General features: G+C 46.7%; 1 protein-coding gene across 1 annotated transcript in view; it reads right to left on the bottom strand.

Annotated features, from left to right (window-relative positions):
- The window catches only part of LOC306787641 (polyunsaturated fatty acid lipoxygenase ALOX15B), a 10,169-nt gene extending 3,123 nt beyond the window's left edge, over positions 1 to 7,046 (bottom strand). The window contains exons 1-11 of the mRNA XM_079282842.1: positions 6,945 to 7,046; positions 3,538 to 3,718; positions 3,204 to 3,456; positions 2,379 to 2,460; positions 2,097 to 2,186; positions 1,902 to 2,017; positions 1,271 to 1,443; positions 1,040 to 1,183; positions 700 to 903; positions 364 to 450; positions 101 to 270 (exon numbers count right to left, since the gene is read on the bottom strand). Coding sequence (XP_079138968.1) covers positions 101 to 270; positions 364 to 450; positions 700 to 903; positions 1,040 to 1,183; positions 1,271 to 1,443; positions 1,902 to 2,017; positions 2,097 to 2,186; positions 2,379 to 2,460; positions 3,204 to 3,456; positions 3,538 to 3,718; positions 6,945 to 7,009 — 1,565 coding nt within the window. The 5' untranslated portion in view covers positions 7,010 to 7,046. The remainder of the gene's footprint in view (positions 1 to 100; positions 271 to 363; positions 451 to 699; positions 904 to 1,039; positions 1,184 to 1,270; positions 1,444 to 1,901; positions 2,018 to 2,096; positions 2,187 to 2,378; positions 2,461 to 3,203; positions 3,457 to 3,537; positions 3,719 to 6,944) is intronic.
- Positions 7,047 to 10,000: the final 2,954 nt, after the last annotated feature.

The raw sequence follows: 10,000 nt of genomic DNA, 5'->3' as shown, positions 1-10,000 counted from the left end.
TGAAAGCCAGAAGATAATCTGTGATTTGAAGGAGAAGCTGTGGATCATGTGTTTCTTCCTCTCCGCTGCACTGATCACCTGTGGAGGTGCGTTTGTTTACCTGTGCAGGGCGTCCCAGACTCTCAGGGCGTCCTGGGCGTAGTAGCTCTGAGGCAGCTTGTCCACGCCGCGGTGCCTCAGGTCGTCGGGGACACACAGAGACTCATAACGGATCCTCTCTGAGGCCCGGGACAGGAGGACAGGTAGCGCCTCCAGACCAGAACCCGACGCCTTGAGGAACGAGACAACACAACAACAGATTACTGCACCACACCGGTCTCCACACCGCCCGCTTTAACACTTCTGTTACGACCGATGACGAACCTTATCGAACACCCCGTTAGCAGCCAGCAGCGTCATCCGGGCCTGGAAGTTGATCTGTAGTGACGTCCTGACGTGAGGCATCAGCAACTGTCCACAAAGAAGACAAAACACGCCAATAAACAACACGATGACGTGGAAACATGTGGAGACTGCTGAGGGTGAAGACTGGAAAGTTTGGGTTTGAGTTTGAATCTTTTCATCATCAGTCAAAGATGCTGATTTCAAGCAACGACATAATGCACCAACAATGAATTGAACCTGAAGCGAATGCTAAATGACTGTTGTGTGTTCCATGCGGGATGATCAGCTTCATCTCCAGTGTGGTGCGTTGTCTACCTGGTGCAGCGGGTGCGGCTCTGGAAGCTGTCGCAGCGTGGCCACGCAGCACAGCTCTGCCAGCATGTGAGTCCTCAGGTAGTGGGAGGCCAACTGGTGACAGTGGAAGTCTGCGCTGTGAACCCAAATCTTAGCCAGCAGCCAATCGCAGCCGGGGTCGGAGGGCAGGAAGACGGGGTTCTGAGGGCCGGGAGTCTGCTGCAGCTGAAGGAGGAAGTATATTTACTCAAGTACTTTTCAAGTCCACATTTGAAAGGTGCTTGTACTTGATTTGAGTCTTCAGTTTTATGCCACACTGTTCTGCAGCGGCGTCACCTGAATCACAACACCTGCAGTTCACCTGGATGGCGATGGGGACCAGCTGTCCCTGTCGGTTCAGGTGCAGAAGGCTCAGCGGGGCGGACAGGTACGTCTGCTTTCCGTTGATCACGTTGGCCGGGACGCCGTCCAAAACCTCGTAGTCCAGCAGGTAAATGTTCCCCCTCTGTCACATCACACAACATCAAGATAGAGCAGCTGTATCAAAGGGCACAGCTGGCAACAGCTGGAAGTCAGAGCGCGACATGCACACCTCTAGCTCCTGCTCGAGGGAGGAGCCTCCGGGCAGGAAGGGGCGGAGCGTGTCAGAGGTGACGGACAGGTTTGGAGGGAGGAGGCGGGTCTGACGCAGCATCAGCGGGTTGCAGCCGTTCAGACACTGGTAGCCAAAATACCAATCCTCCATCCAGTGAGCCTTAACGAACCCTGAGAGACAAATGAACCCATGAACAGGAAGTGACCATATCTGGATTGAGGAGGAGAGACGTAGAGACCTGTCAATCACTGTGTAGCCCCGCCCTAAAGCATCCCCTGCTTTATGGTCTGTGTGACTCTAAATGGAGCATAATGTACTAAATGAACATCATGCTGTATTGAAGAAGACTTGAAACTAGAGATTGAGACATAAACTCATGTTTACAATGTTTACTGAGGGAATAAATCAAGAGAGAAGTAGAGTCATTTTCTATAGACTTCTATACAACCAGAGGAGTCGCCCCCTGGTGGACACTAGAGAGAATGCAGCTTTAACACATGAAGCTTGGACTCCTATTAACTCCTGTTAGCTTTAGCCTCGGTCTGTTAGCATGATATCCTGACCTGAGACCTGTTAGCTTATATCATCCTGTGTTTTCACAGTGTGGTGATCTTGTGTTCTTTCTTACTGGCGGTGTTGTTCTGGTGTCCGATGTGGGCGAAAACCGTCTCCAGCTCTGTGAAACTGGACCAGGCCTCCAGTCGGCCGGAGAAGCCTTTCAGGTAGTGCATGTTAGCGGCTGAACTGAGGACAGAGAAGCAAACAGCTCATCTCATGAGTCGGTCTACCTGGTGCTTGTGACTCATTGAGCGTGTGACGTCACCTCTTCTGTGCGTAGCTGAGGTTCGGCCCGAGTTCAGACAAACTGTTGAGGTCGACACATTGAGGAGCGCCATCGACGAAACTACGCCATCTGCAATATAAACACAAGAGAGTTTGTTGTAGTGTGTGAAACTGTTTTACACAAATAAATGTTCTCATAGATTTGGGTTTAACTTCTGAAACTCCCTCCATGTGGCCCTCAGCATGAAAACCCTCAAAACGTTATTCTAACAGAGATCCCGACATTTCACGAAGATATCAAACACGTCTGTTTGTTTTGTACCTGATGAGCTTCTGTTGAAGCTGCAGCTGTTTGAGCCGCTGCTGCTTCAGCTTCTCTTCTGTCTCGTCCTTCAGCAAAGACACTGGAATAAAGGCGGTAATACGAATGACAACCATGCAAAAAACATACTCTGTTACAGTAAAATGTTCTTTCAGCAAAGTGTGTCAGTATAATCAGTAAAATGCAGTGGCGGGCCGGTCATTTTATACCTGGGCCTTCACTGTTGTCCTGCAGCTGAAACACCACCTTATAACCACATGATGGCGCCACAGTTATTATTAGTTTCTAAGGCTGTAACTATGTACGTATTAAACCGTTTGGTACGAGACTTACAATACGTTTGAATAGTACTAGAGCATCTGGAAAATGCAGAAGCTTGTATTCAGGATATAATGTTTCCTGCGCTCATGGAGGACAGTGGTTCTCAGCTGGTCTGGCTGTGGGACCCACCATCACTCCTTAATGACAAGTCACAGCCCAAAGAGATGGTCTTATGATTTTACTTTCACAACTTGAGCATTGTACTACTGCTCTGCAGTGTCTTTCCTCGTCTCAGCCCCCTGTGTCATGGTACATCTCACTCAGTCAGAATGCCCATATTTGATTGGCTGAGCTGCATCACGTGATGTGATTCACTACCCGACTAAGCCTCTGCTGTTAAGTTTTGTTTCACGATAGTCACGTGCTCGCCCACTGACCAATCACAGCGCACTCTGCACCTCACGGCAGAGCTACACCTGAACACTGAGCTGCACTAATGCTGACGTCATTATAGGGTTATAGGGTTATAGGGATCTTCTTCTCTATCTTTTAAAGGGAACGTACACTTTCCACTCCTCAGCTCCACGTCGCCCTCTGCTGGCCGCAGCCACCGGTCACACGGGAACACCTGTGGATCCCTCTCAGGCTCCGCCCCCGTCCCACCTCGCCCCTCCTCCTGACCGTCTGCCAGCTTGCGGACCTCCACCCGGCTACAGTGCCAGTCCAGGTCGGGGAATCCGGTCTGAGCCTCCAGACGAAGTCGAACCAGAACCAGACGACCCAAAGGACCGTCGGCTCGGACCCGAACCGGACACGACTGTCAGGAGGAAGAGATCGTCATTGCTAAATATTCTGTGAAAATGATAACGAACATTTAAAGAGTCCTGATGAAACTCACCGACCCGGGCAGGAGATGATGGTCGCCCTCGCTCACACTGATGGGCGGAGTCTCCCCCTGAGAGCCAATCAGGTTGAGCCACAGGCGGCTGAAGGTTCCACAGGTGTGACCAGGTGAGGTGTGGACGGTGACCTCAAACTCCTCCCAGGAGGCCATCATGTCGGACATGATGGTGAGACAGCTGGTGAGGACAGGGAGACTGACTGTATGACCAGTTAGCATGATATATCATGACCTAAGACCTGTTAGCTTTAGCTTCAGGGACCTGTTAGCTTTAGCTTCAGTCTGTTAGCATGATGTCATGACCTGGGACCTGCTAGCTTTAGCTTCAGGGACCTGTTAGCTTTAGCTTCAGTCTGTTAGCATGATATCATGACCTGGGACCTGTTAGCTTTAGCCTCAGTCTGTTAGCATGATGTCATGACCTGGGACCTGTTAGCTTTAGCTTCAGGGACCTGTTAGCTTTAGCCTCAGTCTGTTAGCATGATATCATGACCTGGGACCTGTTAGCTTTAGCTTCAGGGACCTGTTAGCTTTAGCCTCAGTCTGTTAGCATGATGTCATGACCTGGGACCTGTTAGCTTTAGCTTCAGGGACCTGTTAGCTTTAGCCTCAGTCTGTTAGCATGATATCATGACCTGGGACCTGTTAGCTTTAGCCTCAGTCTGTTAGCATGATGTCATGACCTGGGACCTGTTAGCTTTAGCTTCAGGGACCTGTTAGCTTTAGCCTCAGTTTGTTGGCATGATATCATGACTGAGAAACTTTTAGCGTGAGTCTGTTAGCATTATATCTACATACAAAATCCAGTTGTAGACTGTACATTTCAACACAAAGGTAGGCTAACATTATAGATATCCATGCTTTGCTAGCACCCCATTGCCATAACATTAGCGGGCTAATCTTTGTCCTGATTGTAGAGTTGGTATTTGGCTTCTAGATCTAAAGGTCCACACACTGCTGCTTGAAAAAGCCCTTTATTTTGTGTTTAAAATGTATTCTATGTTAAATTCTCCTCCTGCTGACTCTGATACCAGCTAATTTGTTCATCTCTCTGATATTTGACTTGGAAATGAGTTACAGTTAGCGTTAGCGTGGGCGTCGTGTCCAACGACAAAAACTACACTGCATTCTTTTATCCGAAAGGTCACTTCCTTCTTTTGTTGACGAGGGAACTTCCTGTTCTGAGTTTAACTGCCGAAGAGCAAATAACATCTGTCAGATATTCAAACTAAATATAAGAAGCAGCTTTTCGTCCATTGAAGTTAGAAATGGAAACAACAACTTGAGCCAATTTACACGACTGGTTCTGTTCAGATATCAACCAATAGGAGGACATGTTGCTCAAAATAATAAATAGATATTGAATATTTCTTCAGGCGATTTCGGCGCGTATGCGACTCAAAAGAGGTTTTGTTTTTGATGAGCAGAAGTTGCAGTAACATTATATTTTACAGCTCTCTACCGTAAAATATCTGATTTATTTAAAAGAAGGTAAATCAAGACATATAACACTTGATTTAACTACATACAATACCATTTAAAACCTCTAAGGAATATATATATATATATATATATATATATAGATAGACATCTGCCAGCCTGCTGTGATCTTTGACCCTTACTCTCTTCATAAATGAAGCTCGTGCATCTACTGAGAATCTAGTGAACGTTTAAACATTAAATACACACAAAGTGAGCTTTTAATTCTGGTATTAATTTTGGTAATATTTGTACTTTGTACTCTCTAAACATAAAATATTTAAGAATAAAGGGAGTTCTCTGCTAAATTGACCAAAAGTATAAAACAGATAAATTAATATACAAACTGTGAAGAAAATAACATGAAGCAAATTGTGCACATGAAATGTATGTTCAGTGATCTGAAATATTCTTGTAGTTTATGTAAATTAAAAAGGTAAAAGTAAAAAATGTAACTACGTATATGAGCTGACATGTTAATTAATTCAGTTTAATATTTGTTAAATTGAATGAAATGAATATAAAGTACATTTGAAGAAGTATTCTACAGCCCTGAGTATTGTTAAGCATTGAGAACACACACCTGTCGAGCGACGCCTCCTCTCCTCTCTGAGCTGTTGAGGTGTAAAGCTCGAGCTCGCGCTGCAGGTAAACAGCAAGTCTCTTTATCTAAAGCTCCGCCCACAAAAACACAGCTCCACTTCCTGAACGACTCCCTACAGGTACCTCAACACCAGGTACATGTACTACTGTAGCTGAGTGTTTATACTTCAGAGGGAAGTATTCTGTAAATAGTGAAGTATAATTCAGATCTCATACTCAAGTAAAAGTAGAAATGAACAAACAATCAAAAGTACAAAAATATTAGCATCAAAATCAACTTAAAATACAAAAAGTAAAAGTATTCATCATGCTGAATGATGTATGTGATATTATTGTATTAGAATTATTGATGCCTGTGATCATCACTTTGATGTTGCAGGGGGTAAATATTTATTTTAATTCCTGTATATCCTGCTGTGCAGTTTAAGCTGTGATAATATATCATAATGTATAAGTTGATTATCATTGATATTAGTAACCAGAGCTGTCAGATAAATATAGTGCAGTAAAAAGTACTTTCCCCGTATTAAGTATAAAATATAAAGTACATCTTTAGCTGATAGGACGTATAGATGTATATAGCTAGACCTCTGTACAGCATTTTGCATCCGGTTCCATAGTGTAGCGGTTATCACGTCTGCTTTACACGCAGAAGGTCCTGGGTTCGAGCCCCAGTGGAACCATTGTTTTACATTTTACAGTAATCTGTCGAAGACGAATTAATTGTGAATTGTGAACGATGAATCCGTTGCTAAAATATGTCAGAGTTCTGCTTTGAAACAGAGAGAAATGTGGAATGCGGAAAATCACATAAACATCAATTCAGCTTGTCACGTGACCGGATCAGACAGAGATGGTAAAAAAATGGAGATGCCGGGGATTGAACCCGGGGCCTCATACATGCGAAGCACGCGCTCTACCACTGAGCTACATCCCCACTGGCCCTGAGTATGTCCTGGACTCACATCAGTATATCTTGCTAGTCCTACTCTGCATCTCAAAGTCATCCTGTTTTGGTCACAAACTTCACCAGTCTGTGCTTCTGCACTTTCCCCTTGTCAGGATAGTAGACCGTGTAAGCTGCTATTCTTGTCGTACCCGACAAAGATTCCCTTCTCACACCTTGTGTCCAGTTTTCTCTTGTCCTGTTTATAGCATAACACAATGAGCCACACTTTTGCATCGTGGAAAGGTTAGGCCGTCTTCCTGTCAGCATAAAGTACGGTGTCTGATTGTTCGAGCATCTGTTCCTCACTACCGCTGCTGTCTGCACCGCATAGGTTCATAACTCTTTTGGCAGCTCGCTCTCTCTGAGCACACACCTAGCCGTGTCCAAACAGGGTGCGCCGATTTCGCTCAGCTGTGCCATCTGGTGCTGAGGTCTCATGTCTGATCCCAGTTCTGGTCATCACGTTCATCATGTACTGTTCGTAGGGAGTGCAGTCTGTTGTACCGTCTCTGTTTCGTAGGACTTTCCCTTGCTTTAAGATTACTGTCGCTCCGCTGGCAGTAGCTGCTGTTACAGAAGACGTGCTGCGGGTATGAGCAGCGGCGTGTCTTTGAGCTCTGCTGTCGATCACGCAAACCTCTGCGTCTCCTCTGTGCTCCGCGACTCCGTTGCACCTTGTGCCATCAGCCAACTCCACGCGGTGTGGAACTCGTCGTGGAACTTGTTGAACTTTGCTATATCCGTGATTATGTGTGAAGTTGCCCCCGTGTCCACCATCAGACCACTGATTGACACCACCCCCTGGCTGGATGTCCTCGTCCGGAATGCACTCTTTGCTGCTCACCTCCTCGGAAACGTTTCGCGCGTCGTCCCGCCGTGTGTTACAGTCGCTACACGACTCTGGCTTTGTGTCCTCTGAGGCCACATCTGAAGCACACCAAGGCCAAATCCCACAGCCCCCTCACGGACTCTTCTCGGTGTCCTCGTAGCTCCGTAGTTTAGTTCAGACGGTAGTTCCCGGTGTTTTAAGACTTATTACACTTTTAATACTTCACAATCTACACACGAAAACCGGTACAAAAGGTACCGGTGTCAGGAATGATGACGTAAGCTGCGATGGCCGAGTGGTTAAGGCGTTGGACTTGAAATCCAATGGGATCTTCCCGCGCAGGTTCGAACCCTGCTCGCAGCGGACGTTGTCTCTTTTAGTTGCAGGTAAACGAGATGCAGTTTATCATCTCACCGTATTAGAGTATTTTAGAAGCCACATTATTGTCTCTAACCTCACCGGCTGTTGTTCTGTGTGTGTGTGTGTGCGCGCGTGCGTGCGTGCGTGTGCTTCTGTGTTACGGCCACCTGCTCTGTCCGGCCTTTAACATCAGAACAAAATGTCTCTGTTCTTCCGCACGCGCGGGCCGCATGATGTCTCTCTCCCTGTCTGTCTCTGCCTCTCTTCCTCTCCCTGCCTGTCTCTCCCTGCCTGTCTCTCCCTGTCTGTCTCTCCCTGCCTGTCTCTCCCTCTCTTCCTCTCCCTGTCTGTCTCTCCCTGCCTGTCTCTCCCTGTCTGTCTCTTCCTCTCCCTGCCTGTCTCTCCCTCTCTTCCTCTCCCTGCCTGTCTCTCCCTCTCTTCCTCTCCCTGCCTGTCTCTCCCTCTCTTCCTCTCCCTGCCTGTCTCTCCCTGTCTGTCTCTCCCTGCCTGTCTCTCCCTCTCTTCCTCTCCCTGTCTGTCTCTCCCTGCCTGTCTCTCCCTGTCTGTCTCTTCCTCTCCCTGCCTGTCTCTCCCTCTCTTCCTCTCCCTGCCTGTCTCTCCCTGCCTGTCTCTCCCTGTCTGTCTCTCCCTGCCTGTCTCTCCCTCTCTTCCTCTCCCTGTCTGTCTCTCCCTGCCTGTCTCTCCCTGTCTGTCTCTCCCTGCCTGTCTCTCCCTCTCTTCCTCTCCCTGCCTGTCTCTCCCTCTCTTCCTCTCCCTGCCTGTCTCTCCCTCTCTTCCTCTCCCTCTCTTCCTCTCCCTGCCTGTCTCTCCCTGTCTGTCTCTCCCTGCCTGTCTCTCCCTCTCTTCCTCTCCCTGCCTGTCTCTCCCTCTCTTCCTCTCCCTCTCTTCCTCTCCCTGCCTGTCTCTCCCTGTCTGTCTCTCCCTGCCTGTCTCTCCCTCTCTTCCTCTCCCTGCCTGTCTCTGCCTCTCTTCCTCTGCCTCTCTTCCTCTCCCTCTCTTCCTCTCCCTGTCTGTCTCTCCCTGCCTGTCTCTCCCTCTCTTCCTCTCCCTGCCTGTCTCTCCCTCTCTTCCTCTCCCTGCCTGTCTCTCCCTCTCTTCCTCTCCCTGCCTGTCTCTCCCTGTCTGTCTCTCCCTGCCTGTCTCTCCCTCTCTTCCTCTCCCTGCCTGTCTCTCCCTCTCTTCCTCTCCCTGCCTGTCTCTCCCTCTCTTCCTCTCCCTGCCTGTCTCTCCCTCTCTTCCTCTCCCTGCCTGTCTCTCCCTCTCTTCCTCTCCCTGTCTGTCTCTCCTGGCAGACTTGATGTGTCTCACAGCTCGAGACATCTGTTCTGTCCTTCATGTTGTTTAACTGTCTTCATAACGAACGAGGTGAAACCAGTAAAGACTGTTAAAGGCTCCTCTACTGGTTATATATATATATTATACATATATATATTCAGACTATATAGTACTCTTACTGTAACAGAGTATTCCTACAGTGTGGTATTAGTACTCTTACTATAACAGAGTATTCCTACAGTGTGGTATTAGTACTCTTACTGTAACAGAGTATTCCTACAGTGTGGTATTAGTACTCTTACTATAACAGAGTATTCCTACAGTGTGGTATTAGTACTCTTACTATAACAGAGTATTTCTACAGTGTGGTATTAGTACTTTTACTGTAACAGAGTATTCCTACAGTGTGGTATTAGTACTCTTACTATAACAGAGTATTCCTACAGTGTGGTATTAGTACTTTTACTGTAACAGAGTATTCCTACAGTGTGGTATTAGTACTCTTACTATAACAGAGTATTTCTACAGTGTGGTATTAGTACTTTTACTGTAACAGAGTATTCCTACAGTGTGGTATTAGTACTCTTACTATAACAGAGTATTTCTACAGTGTGGTATTAGTACTTTTACTGTGACAGAGTATTTCTACAGTGTGGTATTAGTACTCTTACTATAACAGAGTATTTCTACAGTGTGGTATTAGTACTCTTACTATAACAGAGTATTCCTACAGTGTGGTATTAGTACTCTTACTATAACAGAGTATTCCTACAGTGTGGTATTAGTACTCTTACTATAACAGAGTATTCCTACAGTGTGGTATTAGTACTCTTACTATAACAGAGTATTCCTACAGTGTGGTATTAGTACTCTTACTATAACAGAGTATTCCTACAGTGTGGTAGTACTCTTACTATAACAGAGTATTTCTACAGTGTGGTATT

The sequence above is a fragment of the Melanostigma gelatinosum genome (assembly GCF_949748355.1).
Source record: "Melanostigma gelatinosum genome assembly, chromosome: 14".
Lineage (NCBI taxonomy): Eukaryota > Metazoa > Chordata > Actinopteri > Perciformes > Zoarcidae > Melanostigma > Melanostigma gelatinosum.
This window is presented reverse-complemented; position numbering and strand designations above follow the sequence as displayed.